Source organism: Hemibagrus wyckioides, linkage group LG16 (assembly GCF_019097595.1).
Source record: "Hemibagrus wyckioides isolate EC202008001 linkage group LG16, SWU_Hwy_1.0, whole genome shotgun sequence".
Lineage (NCBI taxonomy): Eukaryota > Metazoa > Chordata > Actinopteri > Siluriformes > Bagridae > Hemibagrus > Hemibagrus wyckioides.
The window spans coordinates 9,516,578-9,543,313 of record NC_080725.1 but is presented as its reverse complement, the minus strand read 5'-3'; the positions used below and the strand labels follow the sequence as shown (position 1 = coordinate 9,543,313).

Below are 26,736 nucleotides of genomic sequence, written 5' to 3'. Positions count from 1 at the left end.
TACACTCTCTCACTCTCATTAACTCACTCACTCTACAGTACACTCTCTCACTCTCATTAACTCACTCGCTTACTCTACAGTACACTCTCTCACTCTCATTAACTCACTTCACAGTACACGCTCTCAATCATTAACTCTCTCACTCTCATTAACTCACTCTACAGTACACTCTCTAACTCTCATTAACTCACTCTACAGTACACTCTCTCACTCTCATTAACTCACTCACTCACAGTACACTCTCTCACTCTCATTAACTCACTCACTCTACAGTACACTCTCTAACTCTCATTAACTCACTCTACAGTACACTCTCTCACGCTCTAACTCACTCTACAGTACACTCTCTCACTCTCATTAACTCACTCACTCTACAGTACACTTTCTCACTCATTAACTCACTCACTCTACAGTACACTCTCTCACTCTCATTAACTCACTCACTCTACAGTACACCCTCTCACTCTCATTAACGCACTCTACAGTACACTCCCTCACTCTCATTAACTCACTCACTCTACAGTACACCCTCTCACTCTCATTAACGCACTCTACAGTACACTTTCTCACTCATTAACTCACTCACTCTACAGTACACTCTCTCACTCTCATTAACTCACTCACTCTACAGTACACTCCCTCACTCTCATTAACTCACTCACTCTACAGTACACCCTCTCACTCTCATTAACTCACTCTACAGTACACCCTCTCACTCTCATTAACTCACTCACTCTACAGTACACTCTCTCACTCTCATTAACTCACTCACTCTACAGTACACTTTCTCACTCATTAACTCACTCACTCTACAGTACACTCTCTCACTCTCATTAACTCACTCACTCTACAGTACACTCCCTCACTCTCATTAACTCACTCACTCTACAGTACACTCTCTCACTCTCATTAACGCACTCTACAGTACACTCTCTAACTCTCATTAACTCACTCACTCAACAGTACACTCTCTAACTCTAACTCACTCACTCAACAGTACACTCTCTCTCTCATTAACTCACTCTACAGTACACTCTCTCACTCTCATTAACTCACTCAACAGTACACTCTCTCACTCTCATTAACTCACTCTACAGTACACTCTCTCACTCTCATTAACTCACTCACTACAGTACACTCTCTCTCATTAACTCACTCTACAGTACACTCTCTCTCTCATTAACTCACTCTACAGTACACTCTCTCACTCTCATTAACTCACTCTACAGTACACTCTCTCACTCTCATTAACTCACTCACTCTACAGTACACTCTCTAACTCTCATTAACTCACTCTACAGTACACTCTCTCACTCTCATTAACTCACTCACTACAGTACACTCTCTAACTCTCATTAACTCACTCTACAGTACACTCTCTAACTCTCATTAACTCACTCACTACAGTACACTCTCTAACTCTCATTAACTCACTCTACAGTACACTCTCTAACTCTCATTAACTCACTCTACAGTACACTCTCTAACTCTCATTAACTCACTCACTCAACAGTATACTCTCTCTCTCATTAACTCACTCTACAGTACACTTTCTAACTCTCATTAACTCACTCACTCTACAGTACACTCTCTAACTCTCATTAACCCACTCTACAGTACACTCTCCCACTCTCATTAACTCACTCTACAGTACACTCTCTCATTAACTCACTCTACAGTACACTCTCTCACTCTCATTAACTCACTCACTCTACAGTACACTCTCTAACTCTCATTAACTCACTCTACAGTACACTCTCTAACTCTCATTAACTCACTCTACAGTACACTCTCACTCTCATTAACTCACTCTACAGTACACTCTCACTCATTAACTCACTCACTCTACAGTACACTCACTCTCATTAACTCACTCTACAGAACACTGTCTCACTCTCATTAACTCACTCTACAGAACACTGTCTCACTCTCATTAACTCACTCTACAGTACTCACTCTCATTAACTCACTCTACAGTACACTCTCTCACTCTCATTAACTCACTCTACAGTACACTCTCTCACTCTCATTAACTCACTCCACAGTACACTGTCTCACTCCCATTAACTCACTCTACAGTACACTCTCTCACTCTCATTAACTCACTCTACAGTACACTCTCTCACTCTCATTAACTCACTCTACAGTACACTCTCTCACTCTCATTAACTCACTCTACAGTACACTCTCTCACTCTCATTAACTCACTCTACAGTACACTCTCTCACTCATTAACTCACTCTACAGTACACTCTCTCACTCATTAACTCACTCTACAGTACACTCTCTCACTCATTAACTCACTCTACAGTACACTCTCTCACTCATTAACTCACTCTACAGTACACTCTCTCACTCTCATTAACTCACTCCACAGTACACTGTCTCACTCATTAACTCACTCTACAGTACACTCTCTCACTCTCATTAACTCACTCTACAGTGCACTCTCTCACTCTCATTAACTCACTCTACAGTACACTCTCTAACTCTCATTAACTCACTCTACAGTACACTCTCTCACTCTCATTAACTCACTCACTCAACAGTACACTCTCTCTCTCATTAACTCACTCTACAGTACACTCTCTAACTCTCATTAACTCACTCTACAGTACACTCTCTAACTCTCATTAACTCACTCTACAGTACACTCTCTCACTCTCATTAACTCACTCTACAGTACACTCTCTCACTCTCATTAACTCACTCTACAGTACACTCTCTCACTCTCATTAACTCACTCTACAGTACACTCTCTCACTCTCATTAACTCACTCACTCTACAGTACACTCTAACTCTCATTAACTCACTCTACAGTACACTCTCACTCTCATTAACTCACTCTACAGTACACTCTCTCACTCATTAACTCACTCACTCTACAGTACACTCACTCTCATTAACTCACTCTACAGAACACTGTCTCACTCTCATTAACTCACTCTACAGTACACTCTCTCACTCATTAACTCACTCTACAGTACACTCTCTCACTCTCATTAACTCACTCTACAGTACACTGTCTCACTCATTAACTCACTCTACAGTACACTCTCTCACTCTCATTAACTCACTCTACAGTACACTCTCTCACTCTCATTAACTCACTCTACAGTACACTCTCTCACTCTCATTAACTCACTCTACAGTACACTCTCTCACTCTCATTAACTCACTCTACAGTACACTCTCTCACTCTCATTAACTCACTCTACAGTACACTCTCTAACTCTCATTAACTCACTCTACAGTACACTCTCTAACTCTCATTAACTCACTCTACAGTACACTCTCTCACTCTCATTAACTCACTCTACAGTACACTCTCTAACTCTCATTAACTCACTCTACAGTACACTCTCTCTCTCATTAACTCACTCTACAGTACACTCTCTAACTCTCATTAACTCACTCACTCTACAGTACACTCTCTAACTCTCATTAACCCACTCTACAGTACACTCTCTCACTCATTAACTCACTCTACAGTACACTCTCTAACTCTCATTAACTCACTCTACAGTACACTCTCTCATTAACTCACTCTACAGTACACTCTCTCACTCTCATTAACTCACTCTACAGTACACTCTCTCACTCTCATTAACTCACTCTACAGTACACTCTCTCACTCTCATTAACTCACTCTACAGTACACTCTCTCACTCTCATTAACTCACTCACTCTACAGTACACTCTCTAACTCTCATTAACTCACTCTACAGTACACTCTCTCACTCTCATTAACTCACTCTACAGTACACTCTCTAACTCTCATTAACTCACTCTACAGTACACTCTCTCATTAACTCACTCTACAGTACACTCTCTCACTCTCATTAACTCACTCACTCTACAGTACACTCTCTAACTCTCATTAACTCACTCTACAGTACACTCTCACTCTCATTAACTCACTCTACAGTACACTCTCTCACTCATTAACTCACTCACTCTACAGTACACTCACTCTCATTAACTCACTCTACAGTACACTCTCTCATTAACTCACTCTACAGTACACTCTCTCACACTCATTAACTCACTCTACAGTACACTCTCTCACTCATTAACTCACTTTACAGTACACTCTCTCACTCTCATTAACTCACTCTACAGTACACTCTCTCACTCTCATTAACTCACTCAACAGTACACTCTCTCACTCTCATTAACTCACTCACTCTACAGTACACTCTCTAACTCTCATTAACTCACTCTACAGTACACTCTCTCACTCTCATTAACTCACTCTACAGTACACTCTCTAACTCTCATTAACTCACTCTACAGTACACTCTCTCATTAACTCACTCTACAGTACACTCTCTCACTCTCATTAACTCACTCACTCTACAGTACACTCTCTAACTCTCATTAACTCACTCTACAGTACACTCTCACTCTCATTAACTCACTCTACAGTACACTCTCTCACTCATTAACTCACTCACTCTACAGTACACTCACTCTCATTAACTCACTCTACAGTACACTCACTCTCATTAACTCACTCTACAGTACACTCTCTCACTCTCATTAACTCACTCTACAGTACACTGTCTCACTCTCATTAACTCACTCTACAGTACACTGTCTCACTCTCATTAACTCACTACAGTACACTCTCTCACTCTCATTAACTCACTCTACAGTACACTCTCTCACTCATTAACTCACTTTACAGTACACTCTCTCACTCTCATTAACTCACTCTACAGTACACTCTCTCACTCTCATTAACTCACTCAACAGTACACTCTCTAACTCATTAACTCACTCTACAGTACACTCTCTAACTCATTAACTCACTCTACAGTACACTCTCTAACTCATTAACTCACTCTACAGTACACTCTCTAACTCTCATTAACTCACTCTACAGTACACTCTCTAACTCTCATTAACTCACTCACTACAGTACACTCTCTAACTCTCATTAACTCACTCTACAGTACACTCTAACTCATTAACTCACTCAACAGTACACTCTCTAACTCTCATTAACTCACTCACTCAACAGTACACTCTCTCTCTCATTAACTCACTCTACAGTACACTCTCTCACTCTCATTAACTCACTCTACAGTACACTCTCTAACTCTCATTAACTCACTCTACAGTACACTCTCTCACTCTCATTAACTCACTCTACAGTACACTCTCTAACTCTCATTAACTCACTCACTCTACAGTACACTCTCTCACTCATTAACACACTCTCTCACTCATTAACTCACTCTACAGTACACTCTCTCACTCTCATTAACTCACTCTACAGTACACTCTCTCACTCATTAACTCACTCTACAGTACACTCTCTCACTCATTAACTCACTACAGTACACTCTCTCACTCATTAACTCACTCTACAGTACACTCTCTCACTCATTGACTCACTCTACAGTACACTCTCTCACTCTCATTAACTCACTCTACAGTACACTCTCTCACTCATTAACTCACTCTACAGTACACTCTCTCACTCATTAACTCACTCTACAGTACACTGTCTCACTCATTAACTCACTCTACAGTACACTCTCTCACTCATTAACTCACTCTACAGTACACTCTCTCACTCTCATTAACTCACTCTACAGTACACTGTCTCACTCATTAACTCACTCTACAGTACACTCTCTCACTCTCATTAACTCACTCTACAGTACACTCTCTCACTCATTAACTCACTCTACAGTACACTCTCTCACTCATTAACTCACTCTACAGTACACTGTCTCACTCATTAACTCACTCTACAGTACACTGTCTCACTCATTAACTCACTCTACAGTACACTCTCTCACTCATTAACTCACTCTACAGTACACTCTCTCACTCTCATTAACTCACTCTACAGTACACTGTCTCACTCATTAACTCACTCTACAGTACACTCTCTCACTCTCATTAACTCACTCTACAGTACACTCTCTCACTCTCATTAACTCACTCTACAGTACACTCTCTCACTCTAACTCACTCTACAGTACACTGTCTGACTCATTAACTCACTCTACAGTACACTCTCTCACTCTCATTAACTCACTCTACAGTACACTGTCTCACTCATTAACTCACTCTACAGTACACTCTCTCACTCTAACTCACTCTACAGTACACTCTCTCACTCTCATTAACTCACTCTACAGTACACTGTCTCACTCATTAACTCACTCTACAGTACACTCTCTCACTCTCATTCTCACTCTACAGTACACTCTCTCACTCTCATTAACTCACTCTACAGTACACTCTCTCACTCTCATTAACTCACTCTACAGTACACTCTCTCACTCATTAACTCACTCTACAGTACACTCTCTAACTCATTAACTCAATCACTCACTCACTCTCTCTCTGTCACACACACACAGTCGCGCACACACAACCTCCTAGTGGTGACTGCACGAACTCCACGAGTCAACACCATTCATAAATAAATATGAATAAGGTACACTATGCTGTTAAAACAGCTCGGAATATTAGGATTGATTCAGCTCATGGCTGATGGACTGATGACTGTTTGGTACTCTGCCTTTACTTTCACATTAAATATGGTGTATTCAATTCCAAAATGTCATATCTTATACTGCTAGTGATATATAAATATAAAAAATACAAATATGCATAACAAATTTATATATACGATTTACATCATTATATATATATATACACACACGAACATCGGCATGTCTGTTAGAAATGTGCAGACGTAGAAAAAAAGCTGTTCATCTTTGTGTAGACGGTGATGGAATTTACAGCAGTGTAATGCTGCCATCTAGTGGCCACATTAATCATCTCACACAGCGTGAAGCTCTTAACACCATGTGGGACCGTTCTGGTAGTTGCTGACTTTGATGTCCTTTCCGGTCATGAATAACGTGGAGGTGGCCGCTTTGAGCATTGTTTAGGTGATGAAATGTTTGAGTGACAGAGGGTGAGATAAGAAATAGTTATACACACTTGGCTAGCTAGTTCGTTAATCACCTGGTGCAGCTTCTAATGAACATAGCATCAGTAGAGCTAGCTAGATTTAGCGACATTCAAACCCACCTCATCCTTTGTCATCCTTGTGATATTATCAACCAGCCAGCAGAGGGCAGCATCATATCTCTCTCTCTCTCTCTCTCTCTCTCTCTGTCTGTCTGTCTGTCTCTCTCTCTCTCTGTCTGTCTGTCTCTCTCTCTCTCTCTCGCTCTCTCTCTCTCTCTCTCTCTCACACCCCCACACAATAAACAACACTTAAACACTAAACTGTTCAAGAACAATATCACAGTAATTAATAATTTCCAAAACTAAATAAATGCTTCATTAATAACTTTATTTAAGTATGAATACAGTCTGTAGGTTTATCTGTATTTTCAACAGTAACATTTGGTCATACACTCATCACATATAAACAAAACAACCAGTTTAACAGGAATTCCTACACACAGCACGGCAAAATCAAATGTCATGTCATGATGGGTTTGATTTCTGTAGACAATGAATTGTTTTTCAATCAAATAACAATCATCATCATTATCATCATCAGTCCATAATTCATTTGTCTCTTATAGGGCTTGAGTAATAAAAAAATCCATTAACATTCATCCTACTAGAGTCTAATCTTGGTTAAACTGGCTCATTTGCAAATGAAGAATCTTCTACTGTCAGTACAATGACATCAAACATGCTCCGGCTCTCACAGGGATGTACACATACACATATTACCACTTGCTTAGGCAAGAAACTAGTGTTTCATTTCAAATGCGCGCACACACACACTTATTACTCTCCTATTTTCAGTGAACACATCAGTATGAAAAAGATGGTGAATGAGTGGGAGTGGAGTGTCTAAAAACAGCATTTCCCATTTCAACATTCAAGCTTTATCCTAACACACACACACACACAGTATGATTCACACTGATTTCTCATTCAAATAGATTTTATATGCATGAATTATTTCTCTCTCTTTCTAACACACACACACAGATATACACATTCCTCAGATTACACATCTACAGTATGTACAGGAAACAGGATTTAAAATATTGCACTTACTGGCCCATTGCAGCCCACATGTGTGCAGGATGCAGAATTTAAACGACTATAAGATACCAATCTCTAAATATAGATGTCACAATTTCATGCAAGTGTAATGCTAAACGCTGCAGAAAAACAGCTGCACTGATTCCACATCAGTGGTGCATAAGGACTGTTTAACATTACACACACTGGCCTACTCGCTTCAGATACAATAAATAGAACTGATTTGCTGCATTTTTCTATTAGTTCACATCACACACTCACAAATGACAGGAGACTCAAAGCATATTCAACACAAATCTAACACCAGGGCTACGTTTCTATTCATCAGATGGTTCTATAAAGAGAGGAAGTGCAGGACGATGCTGGACCACACGCAATCAATGGGAACTGAAATATTTGGAGAATTACAAGCGGAAGAAATGTCATACTGTTATTTATAATTCTGAAAATTTGCTGCATGAAATATTGATTGTATGAGTGACTGTGTGGAAATAGCTTCCTGCTCTTTCACACAGCTCAGTTTTCAATGAGACTTGCTTTTGCAGAATCCAATTATTTTATATGTTAAAAAAAAAACTAAAAAAAACAAGCCACTCATGATAGAAGGATGAAATAAGATGGGAGGAGAGCTGGGAAATGATACAAGGCACCACTTCCTGCTCCAAGTGTCTGCGTCAATAGATGAACACTCAAAAGTCTTATAGCAGAATGTCTGGGGAAAAGCACTGAATAAACAGGTTACAGGAGGAAGGTACATCGCTAAAGCACTAAGGTTGTGTTGTTTTTTTAGAGCTCTGCTCCACACCTGATTTTATATGACTCAGGTTATGTGCTCCTAAAGCTGCAATGCAATTCTAAACAACTAGAAGTGTGTACAATAGTTGTGAGGAGCTACCACAACAAAGATGCAGCTTTTCTGGCAGAAGAATTCTGATATATTTTAATTAAATTACAACACCATACATTTTTTTCTTCAGATATTTCATTAATCAACAGTTCTTTTATAACACGAGTCCTGATTGGACACTAAAATCTAAATCTGTACTACAGGCTTGCTTTTCCCTCATCTTCTATTAAGTTTAATCATTTAATTTTGCAGCTAACTAATAAAAAATAGAATTTAATCCGCTGTTTTTAAATTATTTTATTAGAGATTTTTTCCTAAGCATCACTACTTTTTACCCGACACTTTATTAGTAAAGCTAATATATATACACCATGGTAATATACATGGTAGTGTTTCAGATGTGGTGATCTGAGCAGCTTTAGCACTACGCTGCAGCAGGCTTCACACTGAACTCGTTATGAACAGTGTAGGTCGACAGTCAGATCCAGGTCTAGTAGAGGCTCAGGACTGATGCACAATGAGCTTTAATGCTAACTGGATTGCTAATGCTAATATATACAGAGCTTTCTGTCACTAAAGTGTTGAGGCATTTCAACCCCCTTTTCCTCACCTTTTTTCATAAATGAGTTTCATTCTATTGCAATCTGGGATGTTGGGAGGAGCGTTGAGCTGAGTGTCACATGACCCTCAACATGCTGTCTCTGAACAATGAGATTCAGCTTGCTCTATCCAGGAGCTGCAATGTTAAAGGTTTTATGCCTCGACCTATAGAAGCCCATGTATTGGAAACACACACACACGCACGCACACACACACACACACACACACACACACGCGCGCACACACACAGAGGTACACACAGGACTCTTATGCACTAACATGCACAGTTGGGTTGTTGTAATGGTGGCGGGTTGTCTGTTAGCCTGGCGTTGCCCTGCGTTCCCGTGGTAACCGCAGGATCAGTCTCTAGGCTCTCGGACATTTTGTCACAGATAATATCAACAAGGCGCTCGAATGTTTGCTTCACGTTGATGTTATCCTTTGCGCTTGTCTCGAAGAACTCGAAGCCTTGGAGACACAAAAACCATAAACATTAGAGGTGTTAATTCACAGAGAGGCAGCGGATGAGTGTAAACACACAAGTACACAAGCTAATTCAAGAATAATGAAGTAAAGTGAGGCCATGTCTTTCAGTCTCTCACATTTATTCATCTGAAAGATGTTTTAATCCGAAGCTGCTTATCCAGTTCAAGAGCCGCACAGAGCTGTTAGACAAGCTGACAGTGATACAATGCTGCAGAACACAATGTCTACTTCTTTTATTAGCAAACATCAGCTCAAACAAAAACAAACCAACTGTGTGTTTTTGTTCTACTTAATTCTCTATGTCTGGAGTGTTCACCTTGAAGACTATAAAAGCCACCACATCACCATTACAGTATACGACAATGCCACTGAAATCCACACAAAAGCAGTGTTTACATGAACTCTGTTCTTTCTCTGTTTCTATAACCAGATCATATCAGGTGCAACTTCATCACTAATAAAAGCCTGTTCATTCTTTCTTCCAGTCTCTCCCAGTAACTCTCTCAGTCTCTTTCTCAGTCTCTCTCTCAGCCTCTTTCTCTTAGTCTCTCACTCTCTCAGCCTCACAACATTCTACAGAGTAGATTAAATATAGTACCTCGTTCCTGAATACATTTTGCTATGTAACATTTACAGCAAAATAATTGTAACTTGAGCAACATTGACATTTGATAAAATTATACATAACTACAAAAGGATGAAACCGACACCATTAGATGTTTCTTGCCTTTAGACAATGAATTTAATATCGTTTTTCTCCACACTGATGGCAAAGGCTATGTGAGGAGCTGTTAATGAGTGCTTGGTGTCATCTAATCAGATGTGTTTAATTATCGCCTGAGCTGTGAGCTGAAAGCAAATGCTTCATCTGCTTTAATTTATTCACAGCGAAGGTATGCAACGTTCTCCTAAAGCATTTTTCTGCCTAAGTAAAATGTTTATGAGCTGCACTTCAGTATATTATGTTCAGTTACTGTCCTCTACCACACAATTTGGGTGTTTTACTTCACATACACAAAGACTAATGTGCTTCATAATCCTAATTGAATGACTGTGTTATTTATTTAATTACTGCTACTTTATGTCTCCTAGCACCTTTTAGTTGAATGATCCCAAAGGAAAAATAAATCATCTAATTTGTTTCCTGGGTGAGACGAACACAGATGACCGGAGGAATGGACTTACCGAGCTGTTCGGCCAGCAGTCTGCCACTCTCCACAGACACAACTCTCTCCTCCTCCATATCACACTTATTACCAGCCAGGATGACTTGTGCATTGTCCCAGGAGTAAGTCTTTATCTGGGTTGACCTGGAAACAAATATAACAGTGTGTGTTTTATTCCATTCGTCATAAACTGATGTTACAGACACAGACACTGAGAGCTGAACATCAGGAGATCCTCACGAGAGCCAATGAAATCATGCTGTATGAAGGCAGTCACCAGGTGACCTCATATGAGGACATGAAATGTATTCATTTGAAAGAAATATTAGATTATATAAACAGCAATGGAAATGAAAACTCTTTACAACAACAATCCTCTCTGGAGAATCCTTTTCAGATAAACATGCTCTAAAGAACATTTTGTACACACCTTCCTCATGTCTAGCTTTAAAAGGCTGCTCGCTTCAGTAACTGGTGCCATAGCAACAGTCTGGAGCCAGCTAGTGTGTGTGTGTGTGTGTTTTCCTTATGCAGGCAATATTGAAAAGACTTTTTGCACCATACAATGTTGTTTCAGCATTGCCTGCATAAGGAAAACACACACACACACACACAATACACACACAACACACACACAAGCTGGCTGAAAACACATACACACACACTGAAAAGCAATAAGTTCTTCAGTAATATTATCTTTATGTTCTACAAATCACAATAAAATATTTCATGTCCAGGCTTTTGATTTTTATTAACATTATATTGACATTTCACAAAATAAATGCACTTCACTGTGTTGTGACGTACATTAACGCTGTATTTTTTTTCTGAATCCCACCTGTTGACCCACATCCTCATCACACCCACATGTGGACCATCCACACATTTTCGTCTAAGACACACAATTGTCTAGAATGCCTTTGTATAATGGAGCATTAAGAATTGCCTTCACTGGAAACTGTTGCTTCATGACAATGCCCATGTGCACAAAGCAAGGTTCATAAAACATGATATGGAAGAACACAAGTGGCCTTCCCTGAAGTGTGGAGGTTATTATAAGGGAGACTAAATCTGGATTGGAGTTAAAAACTTTTGGCCATATATGGTGCCGCTTACCATACCTCATTTCATTATGTTAGATACCACTTTTTAGCTTTGTCAATATGGTTTCTTTGGCAAAATAAAACATGGGACAGAAATGAGCTGACTAAAGGATTCATGATTTGTCCAACCTTGATCTATATCAATATCTGTTTGTAGAGCAAACAGTGCTCATTGCAATTCTGTTGCAATCTGTCACTTCTACTTCCTCAGCATATTATCATGCCCCTCTTTAGCCTCTCTGCTATCCAATTAAATCACGATCTCGTCCCTAACCTCAGCCAAATTACCCATCATGGCAGATCAATAAAGCTTTGCATGACTCCTTCAGAATGTACCGACCGGATGGGTCTGTCTGGGTCCCAAGTACTTTCTCCTTAAAGAAATGTAAATGAAGTCCATCAAATATTAACACCCTACCTGCTCTTCAAAACAGTGTACCTACCTTTATTCCCTTCAGGTAAATGTCACATGTGTCAGTGATAAAAGATCATGAAAGAAGGACTTCTGCATTCACATACCTTCATTTAGCTTCCTGTTCAGGAAGTCATTTCAAATCTTCTTTAACTGCTGATCTCAGGGTTTTATGAAGCTGATACTATCAGTCCTTTTTCTACATACATTACCAGCTAATATTTACACTTCTTATCACTTGTACTAATTATGTTTTTTCCCCACTGCTGAGAATAAGAGGAAGGTTTTTATTCATCTTTCTCAGTGCTGTCACTGGCATTGATATTAGGAAAAAGGTTTGTTCTCAGCAGACGATGACTCACTTACCTCCACAAAATACACAGCACTTTTCTTCCTGACACACACACAGAGTCTGTTAGAGAAGGAACGGGACCTGAGACTCACCAGTCCTGCACTGCTCCGAATGACTCCTCATTGGTAATGTCATACATGAGGATGAAGCCCATGGCTCCACGGTAGTAGGCTGTTGTGATGGTCCTATAGCGCTCCTGTCCTGCTGTATCCTACAATACACACACACATAAAAAAAACAAACAAACAAAAAAACATATATATATATATAAATAATATATATATATATATATATATATATATATATATATATATATATATATATATAAATAATATATATATATAAATAATATATATATATATATATAAATAATATATATATATATATAAATTATATATATATAAATAAATAATATATATATATATATATATATATATATATATATATATATATATATATATATAAATAAATAATATATATATATATATATATATATATATATATATATATATATATAAATAAATAAATAATATATATATATATATATATATATATAAATAATATATATATATAAATAATATATATATATATATATATATATATATATATATATATATATATATATATATATATATATATATATAAATAATATATATATATATATATATATATATATATATATAAGCTTGAGATAATATACAATTACTGCTCAATTATCAACACAGAGGCAGCAAAATGCATAAACTCATGCAGATACAGGTCAACAGCTTCAGATTAATTCACATCAAACATCAGAATAGGTAAAAAAAAAAACAAAAGTGATTGCTGTGACTCTGACCAACAACAGTATGAGTTTTGAGTTTTTCAGAAATTTCCTGGGATTTTCACACAGTCTCTACAGTTTACAGAGAGAAAGTAGTGCAGAATACAAAAAAAAAAGTCCAGTGAGAAGTAATTTTGCATGTGGAAATACCTTGCTGATAAAAAAGGTCACAGGAGAATGGCCAGAACGGTTCAACCTACCCAGTATTAGGATGTTGTTCCTAATGAGGGTATGATGATATAGAACTGCCAGAAATAATAGAAGCAATATTGGATTGAATTTGTTGAATATATTTTCCAATGCAATTCATGTATTATAGATTATGAATGTCCGTGACGTTGGCCGACATGGCAGTTCTTACACGTAAATAGACCCAACCTGCTGTAAAAGAGGTTTAGTTACTATGACGATGTCAGCGTCAGATTAGAATGAGGTATCTGCCACTACTCAGAGTGAAGAAAAAGAAGAAGAAACATTACAGCACAGTGAAATCCTTTTCTCATACATCTCAGCTTTGGAGGTTGGGGTCAGAGCAGAGGGTCAGCCATGATACAGCACCCTTTGAGCAGTGAGGGTTAAGAGGCCCAACAGCGGCAGCTTGGCAGTGCTGGGTCTTGAACCCCAACCTACGATCAACAACCCAGAGCCTTAACCACTTCCCTTAGCCACCAGTTCCCCATTCCTGGAAGTATTGCAATACCAGGTCGATGAATAGAGTGGATGGAACAAGCCCATTTTCTGGCTCCCGGAAATCTGTTTAATATAAAGTCCCCACAAATATATATATATATATATATATATATATATATATATATATATATATATATATATATATATATATATATATATATATATATATATATAGCACAGCAGTATTACAAAGATAAAGAGATATTATAGACAGACAACTTATCAAATGTGTATACAGTGACAATCTCAGTATTTGCAAAACCATACTACAAACATTTGTCTGTGACGGTAATAAAAAAAATACCAAAAAATGTCCAAGTAAACCTATTAAATGTAAAATTACAATGACACACAGCTGTTTTGTGCACTAATAAACTCTGCAGTTTACTCATGCCTTGAGGAAACCGCATGAAAACTCACTATAGACAATAAACAGTGTAAAGTGTTTAAAAAAAAAAAAAAAAGACACAAATGAATGAGTGAGTGAGTGAATAAACAAAAGGGACATATGAGCCAGAGTGACGGAGTACTCCTCCCACTGATTGCACTCAGACAGAAGCATAAGACGTAGAAATACACTCTGTGTTACCATGGAAATACTGGACATAGCAACAGGAAGTAGCAAAAGAGCTGGACAGAAAAAGGTGACGCGGATGTGGGAGTCAGAATTATTGACCTTGGTATGTTACCAATACACACTCACACGCATTAATACACCCTCTTACTCTCAGAGTTCTCAGAAACAGAGAATCAAATAGAACTGGCTATAAAAAAGCAATATGCAATATGTTTCTTATGAAAGAAATTCTATTAAATTCTATAACATTATATTACTGCAAAAAGGTAAGCGCATGATATTTGAAGCATCTTTTTTGCTTGGATTGTATCTGTTGCTTGCCACCTGAAAATGAAAAAATGTCTCCCTGGATTAACAAACTTTAAAATAAATGCTCAACATGCTGCTACGTAACACATGTGCTGTACCCAGTTTAAAAAAAACACTACAAAACAGTTCATCTGTTCACAAGTATGGAAGAGTCACCAGGAAATGTTTCCTGTGACATCAACACAAATGTGAACATCTGATATGCCGGAAAAAAGCAGAGGAATTTGGAAACAATTGCCCTCTGTCTCATGGTGGTTGTTTGACCTAAAGGTTTTTATATGAACAGCTGTTTAATTAAATTGTGTTTTTGTATACGATTTCAAAACACTGAATAAAGTCTCCCTCTTTAATGGTATCATTAGCTATGAAAGCTACATTCATTTCAGTTATATCATTCATTTTTATTTAGATTTTTAATTGGTAAAAGTCTGTACCTTGTTCTGATTGGTTGATGTGTTGTTGCATTGAAAATCGAGGTTGTCTGGATACAAAATTTGAAGAAATAAGCAAGAAAAGTCAGCAAGCAAGCAGAAGAAACTTGGGCAGATACACAAAAACATATTTGCATGAGAGCAGCACAGTTGGACTCATGGACCAAACCATTGTACTCTTGACTTCTAGCAGTAAAATAATGCCATATGGTCACTGCTTTCTGAGGCTACATTTAAATGGTCACCTGCTCATGTTAGTTCTTACTATCTGACTCAACTTTAAAGACAACAACAGAAAAAAAACCCTGTAAATTAATTTTAAAAGACTGCCTTGGTAATTTTTTTGTAAATTTTTTTTGTCTTTACCAGTCATGCTGAATTGAGCTTATTATCCCACACAGCCACTCTAATGTCTTACAGAATAGCCGATCTAGCTGTGTATCACATATTCCACCGTCTTGTGCTCCTTTTTAATGAGCAGACTCACCATTACTGCTCTGCATGCTCATGTTGCCTGCCCACAACACTCTCCATTAAAGTTACTGTTTAAACACAGAGAGATGTTTCGTCTGGTTTCTTGTAAGACGATGCATGCTGAACTTCTTCATGATACTTCCACAGAGCACAGTTTGCTTTGATTAATGATAGTGAAATACTTCTAGATGGCTCTCATTTCATGCTGCCTATTTATTTGTGCAGCAACATACCTGTATATTAAATTTACTTCACAATGTGTTATGTTGTATCAGATGTTATGATCTGATAGCACTGATACCCAATAAGAGTAGGCAGCTGTACTTTTTGCTTAAAATTAGTGTCTTATCATCTGTGTCAGTTCAAATATACTCTTTCTCTCTCCCATTCTCTCTCTCTCGCTCTCTCTCAGTTTAAATATGATATTATCTAGGTGAGGTTCCAAATATAAACCTATTGCCAAAAGAAATCATGATTGCAAATTTATCAGTAAATAAATAGATCTTGTTCTAGATCTTCTGATAAACAGCAGAGCCAGCCACATCCACCCCCAAGCCTCTCTTCACTATTAGTTAAAGAGCAGATCAGTCTGAGGATAAAGAAGTGTTGACATGCCACTGGACTTCACTTTGTGCACCAGGGCAATGTTATGCTGGAACAGGCTTAGGCCCTAGTGTCAGTGTCTTGCATACAATCAGATCCTATAGAACTTTGTGGCAGCAGTTTCAGGAAGAGCCTCATATAGGGGTTATAGCCAGTTGTCCACATACTTTTGGCCATATAATGTATATAGAAAAAAATTACAATAAAAATAGACTTTAATAACAATGGATAGGAATTCTGGTAAAACAATCAAACAAAAAAAACCCTCAGTAACAGGTCAAATGATGAAAAAAATGCTTCTAAAGCAGCTTGCTGTCGGACTACTAACAGTGTCCTGTAAGATGCAGCAGACCATGCCAAAGTAACAATTTTTTCAGTCAAGCCACAGAGGAGTGCTCCTTATCTCAAACTGTCAGCAAGGGCACACACACAAGCACACACACCACAATGTAACCACCAACCACCACACACAGCAAACATGTGTCTACCGACACACAGGCAGACAAACAGACAGATAGAAACACACACACACACACACACACACAGTCTGACCTCTCTGAATCTGTTATTGTTGCATGGGTCTAAATCTCCACAGCCACACTCCAAAACATAGTGGAAAGTCTTCCCAGAAGAGAGGAGGTTATTATAAGAGCAAAGGGAATAAATCTGGAAAGGGATAATCAACAAACACATATAGATGTGATGGTCAGGTGTTCAAACACTTCTGGCCAAATACTGTACTTTCATTAAAAATTTACTTTCAGATTGTGTTGCATTTTATAACACAATTACATTTGTAGTGAATTTAAGCACACTAAAAAATCACTTTTAAGTAGAATATAAATAGATTTTATATTTAAAATAAAAACTAAACCTTTAAATAGTTTTAAATATAGATAACTTTAAGCAAACTTTTGGAATTTATTGTTATGTGGAAGCTGTTTGGTTTGGGATAGGAATTAAAAAGACTTATATTCATTGTGAGGGTTATTAAAAACGTTTTGTATTGACCTGTTCATCATTTCCTGTAACAATATAATTGCTGTTACATTAATATATAATGAAATGTTCAGGGGAAAAAGTGATGTGTGAAAATTCATATGCATTTGGTGATCAGTGATAGCAATCTGAATGCTCTATGTATTATGAAGACACGGGGAGGTCAAATAAGTTGTTGATAAATGTAAACCTCAGGATGTGATTTTGTGTGTTATAAAGAAGCATGGTGAGTATACAGTATAAAAATGTTTTTGTACCTAAATTGATGGGAGTTTTTGTTTCTCAGAGACTGAGGTAAAAACACTAAAAGAGGTCATTGTAGTTTCTGTGGAAGGAGTAGAGAACTGGCTAATTCTGATTGGTTCTTTCACTGAGCTGATGTCACACCTAGAAAAAAAAAAAAAACAGTCCAACCAGAATACAGTGGAACCCCACTGAAATCTTTAAACAGGAAAGAGCAATGCTGTTTCCCCAAGTGAGAAGCTAATGAAAAGCACATGAAAGCCCTGTCTGAATGGTAATCAATTCAATTCAATTTTATTAATACAGCACTTTTATCAATGGACGATGTCACAGAGGCTTTACAGAAATATATAAATTCAGGATGTAAAAGTTTAAATGTATGGATTTATCCGTTTCTTGGAGTGGTTTCTGTAATAAAATTTTTGCTTCCCTATCATTAAAAATCTTCCTCTATGCATCCATATAACCATTTCTTTTGTCTGTGTGATTACATTTATGGTGATTACATGGTGCCGTCCAATCATTTATTCATTAAACTGTTGATTAAATTGTTTATACCTAATGAACCATTATTTTCCTTTTTTTTAACAGCGTTCATGTGACAGATGGTGGATTCTCTCTGTCTCAGCTGCGTAGGAGAAAACAGGAAGATGTATGTGATATTCATTTCCTGTTTGGCAGTAATGCAGTGCAGTAATTAAGGTAATGAAAACTGAATTAATTAACATGTGGCCCTAGCCTAAGAGACCCAGTCAGCTTGCAGTCCATCCTGTGAGATTCATGTGCCTGGTACCAACCTCAGCCTTCATCCAACCCCCACAATCCCAACCCCCACGTGGTTTTATTGATCCCTCACCCTTTCTCCTTTCATTGGGCCAATAAATTACAGTTGGACGATGCAAATGCACATCATTGTGACAGGCTGAATCTTCCCAAGCAACTCTGAATAGTTCACAGTAATGATGAAACAAGGAAATATTTTTTAATGAGCAAATGAGGGTCTTTCGACTTCCCAGTTTAAACATGGCTGCATTCAGGATGCCTCAGAAAATAAAGCGGCATAATGGCAGCTCAGTTCTATTTATAATATTCATAATATTCTTCATGATTCAATAAACATCACATGTGTAAATAATCTGTGATGATTAAATCTAGCACAACAAATTGATTGTTTGAGAGCTGCTGTAGTGACGAGAAAAATGGAGCAGCACCATGGACAGCTCTTTAAGGATCATGGATATGGAACAACACAGAAGCATTAAAGCATCTGAGCACAGCACAGCTATGAAAAAAAAGAAACAAAAGGGCAGAATTATAGGTCACTGCTAAAAAAAAATGAAGACAAGAGGAAAGGAAAAGTAGCAGCTGATGCTTTGGTAGCAATATAGAAAACATATTTGCAACAGACACAGAAAGAGCAGTAAAATTGTATCTAAACAATGTAGACATGCATTGCACCATTACAACATTATAAAATTTCAAATGTCTTCATGCCTCTGAAAAAAGATTTTGTTTAACCACTTTTGCCAAACCTGCTAATTGCGATCATTTCTAACGTGTTCACTGAGTCATACAAGCACATGTGTGACATAACTGATATACTGATACTCAGCATTAAGAATAGCACAAGAATAGCTTGTAAGAACAGCGATACATAAAGCACAATGCTACGGCATCAATTATATCAATTACATCAATTATATCCAAAATATTAAAAAAGGTGGTGTCAGCTCAAATATGCTCCTTCTTACAGGATAACAACATCTTCGAAGAATTTCAGTCAGGTTTCAGGTCCCATCATAGTACAGAAACTGCACTAGTAAAAATTACCAATGACTTGTTTTTAGCTTCAGACCAAGGCTGCATTTTTAGTCTTACTTAATTTTATTGCTGCATTCGACACTATAGATCATAATATTCTTGTAGATCGCTTACAAAATCACACAGGTGCTCAGGGTCAGGCATTAAAATGGTTTAGATCCTACCTGTTTGATCAATACCAATTTGTAGATTTAAATGGAGAACTGTCCAGTGTAATGCCAGTGAAATACGGGGTTCCACAAGGGTCAGTTTTAGGACCTCTGCTGTTCTCAATATACATGCTTCCCTTGGGTAACATCATTAGAAGACATGGGATTAGTTTCCATTCTTATGCCAATGATACCTAAATATATTATATATATATTGTCCAGAGTGTGAGTGTGTCAAAGATATAAAAGTTTGGATGACCGGTAATTTTACTAAATCCATGTAAGACAGAGATATTACTTATTGGTCCAAAAACCAGTATACAAAAGCTCTCACAATTCAGCTTGCATTTAGGAGGATGTACTATTACTACTAGCTGGACAGTGAAAGACCAGTGCGTAATATTAGACAGCAACTTGTCCTTTGAATTTGTCATATTTCCAATATTACAAAAACAGCCTTCTTCCACCTTAGAAATATTGCCAAGCTTGGGAACATTTTATCTGTAGCTGATGCAGAAAAGCTAGTTCATGCATTCATGACCTATAGATTGGACTATTGTAATGCATTACTAGGTGGTTGTCCTGCATCTTCAATAAACAAGCTACAGTTAGTCCAGAATGCAGCCGCCAGAGTTCTTAACAGATCAAGAAAATATGATCATATAACCCCAATATTAGCATCCCTGCACTGGCTACCTGTTATGTTTAAAACTGATTACAAACTAGCACTACTTACATACAAGGCTCTAAATGGTTTAGCTCCCACGTATCCACCAACCAGTCTTCTGACACGCTACAATCCACCATGCTCTTTAAAATCACAAAACTCTGGACTTCTGGTAGTTCCTAGAATATTAAAGTCTACAAAAAGGGGTAAAGTGTTTTCATATTTCACTCCTAAATTTGGGAACAGCCTTCCAAAGAAGACTATTCCAAGACACAGTCTCCCAGTTTAAAAGTAGATTAAAGACATATCTCTTTAGCCTGGCATACACATAATTCATCCTATAACCTTGTACTCCAGTAAATCTGATCAAATGCACATTATCATCTAGTCCTGCTAATATTATGAACAGCAGCTACGCTAATTCCTTTCCACCTTTTTCTACCCATCCCGAGGCATCTGGTGATCCAGTAGACAGAGGTCAACCCTGCGAGGATCCTGAAGCATCCAGAGATGGGCCAGCTTCAGCTGGATTCTGCTTCGTGATGATTTGGGTATATCAAAGCAATGCTACCAGCCCTATGTGGACTTCGAGGATGACAACAACAACTCCTAATTAATACACACACTAACATTCTACATCACACTGTAGACTGTACATAACTGCAGAAAGGACATTGTTCATATCACACTCTTTGGTGTTTAGAATAATTTATAATCCCACTCTCACCCAAATGATGATGGGCTTCCTTTTGAGTCTGGTTCCTCTCAAGGTTTCTACCTCATACCATCTAAGGGAGTTTTTCCTTGCCATAGTCTCCACAGGCTTGCTCACTTTTTACACTATGTTTTTATTTTCTATGTTCTGTAAAGCTGCTTTGAGACGATGTTCATTGTTAAAAGTGCTATACAAATAAAATTGAATTGAATCACTTAGATCAATGCACTGTTTATAGTAGTTTTATATCCACTGTATCACTGGCCTAATCTTGCATCACATCAAGAATTATGATTTCTTTAATTTCTAATGCCAATATTTTGCCCATATAGATAAATAAACAGGTGCAAATAAAGTGTAAAAATTTAATTATACAAATAAATATGCGTTGCTCAATCTACTACAAGTATCAGTAGTAACAGAAAACGTGGTGTGAATTTTTCTGGGGCTGCACTGTTGTTAAAACACAAGACACAAATAGAGCACAATTCCATCCCAATTCAAACAGAACCATTCTATAAGCAAACTGAACACTTTCCAAAACAAAATGTTTAAAATTTTACTACAGTGCTCTTCTTCTTATGTCTACTTTAATGGAGTAGGAACAAAGCAACCACGGCTAGGACAGATGTTCTTTAGAGAAAACACCTCTAAATCCATGACATCTTGTTTACCTGTGTTTGAGCTTATGGATTTGTACTAGCAACAACTGTGACCAAAAAAAAAAAACAAACTGGATCATATCAAATCTTCTAGCAAATCCAATGCAGCTACAGAGTAATCCAGAGAGCAGAAGTCTGCACACTTCCCAGTCTGTCTGTTACAGAATTGACTAAACCCTCATAGACGTCTACATTGGGAGTAGTTTAAGAGCTCTAACAACATCATGTAAACTGGCTCAAATGGTAAAGTGGGAATCTTGGCCCTTATAAATATCTTATTTCATAATCGCAGAAATTAACACACAATCAAGCCTTCAATTTTTAAAAATTACAGCAGATTTTACACAGGTTTTGACCAAGACGTGTCACGTGATATCACAGCGTGCATTCATACAGTAGTTACCCTAGTAGTTAGTAGCTCTCTTACTAACCCATTTTTTCTGTCTCTCTCTCTCTCTCTTTGAGAGAGCACTTAAAGTCCTCCGTTCTGAAGAATTGCCCATGATGTGCTAGTACTAGTGACTCCATCCTTAACTCATAAATGTCTCCTTAATCATATTAACACCTTCGTCAGAAATATGGGTCCTGGTAAAAACACAACACTAAATGATCACATTAAAATAAATCTTGGTTTTTAATTACACAAAGATTCATCAGAACTTTCTGAATAATCAGAGTCAATAATTCCTCAGTGCTGAAGAAAACAAATCTAGAAGAAACTGCACAATACAGACAAAATGTCATGTTGTGACTGCAGTACATGGAGCTGCATACAATAAGAACCCTTCCTTCCTTAAAATGATAAAAGATAGCTGTCTTAGTTTGGCCCATTTACTTTCATTACATTGCTTCAGTTACTGTAATAACTACAGAACAGTGTATCAAAACCTTAAAGTCTCTTAAAGAAGTGTGTGTGTGTGTGTGTGAGCGAGTGAGAGAGAGAGAGAGAAATAAAAATAAAAAGACTTTAATCACAATCAGCTGAATCATGATTTGCCAAATAGTGAAGCATGAATGTAAATACTTTGTACAAAAACTACACTTTTTTACTACACAGTTTTTTACAAGAAGAGTGTTTAAAATGCCATTTGTCCCTCAGGGCTAGTCAGCACTGGACTACTTTATCCATCAGGCCCCACAAGTCACATGATCACAACACATGCAACACATGCCCTACACACCTTCACCTGTGCCCCATTTCACCCTGATGATTGTAATTATGAGTAAGTTATCAGTAAGAAAACATGGTGGAATCAATAGATGCACTGCCCGTAGGTGCTGGTAGAGTTTCTGAAATTAATGATATTTATTCACAATAAAACAAGATCATTGCCTGCACAAAAATACGACAGCATTGTACAATTCCGATATACACTATATTGCCAAAAGTATTCGCTCACCCATCCAAATAATCAGAATCAGGTGTTCCAATCACTTCCATGGCCACAGGTGTATAAAATCAAGCACCTAGGCATGCAGACTGTTTTTACAAACATTTGTGAAAGAATGGGTCGCTCTCAGGAGCTCAGTGAATTCCAGCGTGGAACTGTGATAGGATGCCACCTGTGCAACAAATCCAGTCGTGAAATTTCCTCGCTCCTAAATATTCCACAGTCAACTGTCAGCTGTATTATAAGAACGTGGAAGTGTTTGGGAACAACAGCAACTCAGCCACGAAGTGGTAGGCCACGTAAACTGACGGAGCGGGGTCAGCGGATGCTGAGGCGCATAGTGTGAAGAGGTCGCCAACTTTCTGCAGAGTCAATCGCTACAGACCTCCAAACTTCGTGTGGCCTTCAGATTAGCTCAAGAACAGTGCGCAGAGAGCTTCATGGAATGGGTTTCCATGGCCGAGCAGCTGCATCCAAGCCATACATCACCAAGTGCAATGCAAAGCGTCGGATGCAGTGGTGTAAAGCACGCCGCCACTGGACTCTAGAGCAGTGGAGACGCGTTCTCTGGAGTGACGAATCGCGCTTCTCCATCTGGCAATCTGATGGACGAGTCTGGGTTTGGCGGTTGCCAGGAGAACGGTACTTGTCTGACTGCATTGTGCCAAGTGTAAAGTTTGGTGGAGGGGGGATTATGGTGTGGGGTTGTTTTTCAGGAGCTGGGCTTGGCCCCTTAGTTCCAGTGAAAGGAACTCTGAATGCTTCAGCATACCAAGACATTTTGGACAATTCCATGCTCCCAACTTTGTGGGAACAGTTTGGAGCTGGCCCCTTCCTCTTCCAACATGACTGTGCACCAGTGCACAAAGCAAGGTCCATAAAGACATGGATGACAGAGTCTGGTGTGGATGAACTTGACTGGCCTGCACAGAGTCCTGACCTCAACCTGATAGAACACCTTTGGGATGAATTAGAGCGGAGACTGAGAGCCAGGCCTTCTCGTCCAACATCAGTGTGTGACCTCACAAATGCGCTTCTGGAAGAATGGTCAAAAATTCCCATAAACACACTCCTAAACCTTGTGGACAGCCTTCCCAGAAGAGTTGAAGCTGTTATAGCTGCAAAGGGTGGACCGACGTCATATTGAACCCTATGGATTAGGAATGGGATGTCACTTAAGTTCATATGCGAGTCAAGGCAGGTGAGCGAATACTTCTGGCAATATAGTGTATAATGTGTAACAAAGTTTACAGAGCCTTCTTAAAACATACTGCAAAATGATGCACATTCTTAGTTCTTCATTTTCCAGAAGTGGGGAAAAGTTTAAAAAATTGCTGTATTTAGTTGCATTACACATTCAACTTGCTTAAACTAAAGTGAAGAAATGAACGCACTGGACACTGTAATTGCAACTTATCAAATTGTAATTATGACTTGCCCAGGAGGAGTTGAGTTTAGTAAACAGGAGTAAGCTGAAGTAAGTCGCATGTTTCTTTATTTAGCGTCATGTCACGTGCTGTTTGTTGCTCTGCCTCATCTCTAGCCTGTATGTTTTGCTATTTCGGTTTATGTTCCACGGCCTGATTGTTCCTGCCGCACTTTGTAAATAAATGGCTGCACTTGTATTCACTGCCTGTACTTTAAACCAGACAGCATCCAAGCTCGTTGGATACCAGTTTCAAAACCATATTTTTACAGAGAAAATTACAGAACTATGGTGGGAAAACCAGACTAAAATCTCACAAAATAAAAAGAGGAAGAATTGACAGAGAACAAATTGCCAAGCTCAGCTCTTTCCCCTCTGCTCCCCTCTCTTACCTCTTCCATTTCTCCCAGCAGGCCTGCTGGTTGAAGGAGACAGAGTAAAAATAGCTCAAGATGAATAGTCAGGTCATCAGTCGTGGCACTGCTTCAAGCCACAAAGCACACGGTTGGGTGAGTGAATTTTTTTCTAGTGGGAGAGAGGGGCAGTTGGGGTTGGAGATCTTGGGACGTATGATTTAGTCATGCTAGCATATGATGTACACCATCTCCATACTCATCACACTGTTCAGTGACTCCTTATGCCCTATTCATGTGTGTATGATTAAAATGCGTCATCTCTTGGTGCACACCAAACATGCATTCGCCTATTTGTCGAGAATATGCTGAAGGATGACTCATCTGTCCGCATCAGTTTTTTTTTGTTTTTTTTTTATCTCTGCAGACCGTTGCTTTATCTATATAGCTCTTCAGTTTTACTTACATATCACACAAAAGTACAAGCTTCAAAACATTAACTGCCCACTTCTTTCTTTAAACATGTAAATGCAGATCTCTGTTCCAATAGAAACACAACCTGATAAGTAGCTTTTTTTGTGACATCAGTGTCTTTATAATCTCTCCTCTGACTAGTTTATATTTTCCTCTTGCATCTTGATATAAAATCAAGGTCAGGATGATGGTGCAGCAGTAGCAAGCAGCAGCCACTTCGGATCCAAAATGGTGCTATTTTTGTCTTCAGCATGACTTTTCACAGGCACATTGAGGAACCAGTGTTCATGTCTGCGATTGGCAGACACTAATACAAAACAAAACTTATGCAACAGCTAACCTGCATGATGATCTGCTGCAGAAGCTATGCAGTCACAGAGCCAGCTCTGGACTGTTTTGAAGACACTAGTTGGCAACATGTGCAGGGAGGCTGCAACCAATGGCGACTTCACCTTGTACAAATACACACCATCAGTGACAGGCTAAATCAGCAAGTGCATTGATTACTATCTCCAAGACCGTCACCACATGCTCCAAAGGTGCATGTGCAGCTGAAGACCAGAGACTCCACCTTTAGATCAGGTGACAAGTTGGCCTTAAAGAAAAAAGGAAAGGGCAAAACTGTCCTGGGCCATCAGAGAGGCAAATGCACGGATACTTTTACTCCTGTAAAAATTCTAACTCAGAATTGAGAACCAATTTTTATAATGTAAACCTAAATCAACTTAAAAATCTGTGTAAGTCAACTCTGAATACAAAGAACTTTCTCTAAGTAAGTACTGGTATAACATTTAAACATATTTTCCAGATCTGTCCATTTAAAAATAGTGGCTTTTGGAAACTGGCTTAAACATTCAAATGTGGATATTTATTCCACTTCTCTGAAAATTCTAATTTGATTCAGAGAAACGAACAGTGC

The 26,736-nt window shown here is 38.3% G+C and overlaps 1 protein-coding gene across 1 annotated transcript in view; it reads right to left on the bottom strand.

The window, feature by feature from the left end:
• Positions 1-7,314: 7,314 nt before the first annotated feature.
• LOC131366920 (ras-related protein Rab-3C-like) overlaps positions 7,315-26,736 on the bottom strand; it is a 25,718-nt gene continuing 6,296 nt past the window's right edge. Inside the window, exons 3-5 of the mRNA XM_058411943.1 lie at positions 13,103-13,221; positions 11,163-11,287; positions 7,315-9,959 (exon numbers count right to left, since the gene is read on the bottom strand). Of these exons, the coding sequence (XP_058267926.1) occupies positions 9,766-9,959; positions 11,163-11,287; positions 13,103-13,221 (438 nt within the window). The 3' untranslated portion in view covers positions 7,315-9,765. The remainder of the gene's footprint in view (positions 9,960-11,162; positions 11,288-13,102; positions 13,222-26,736) is intronic.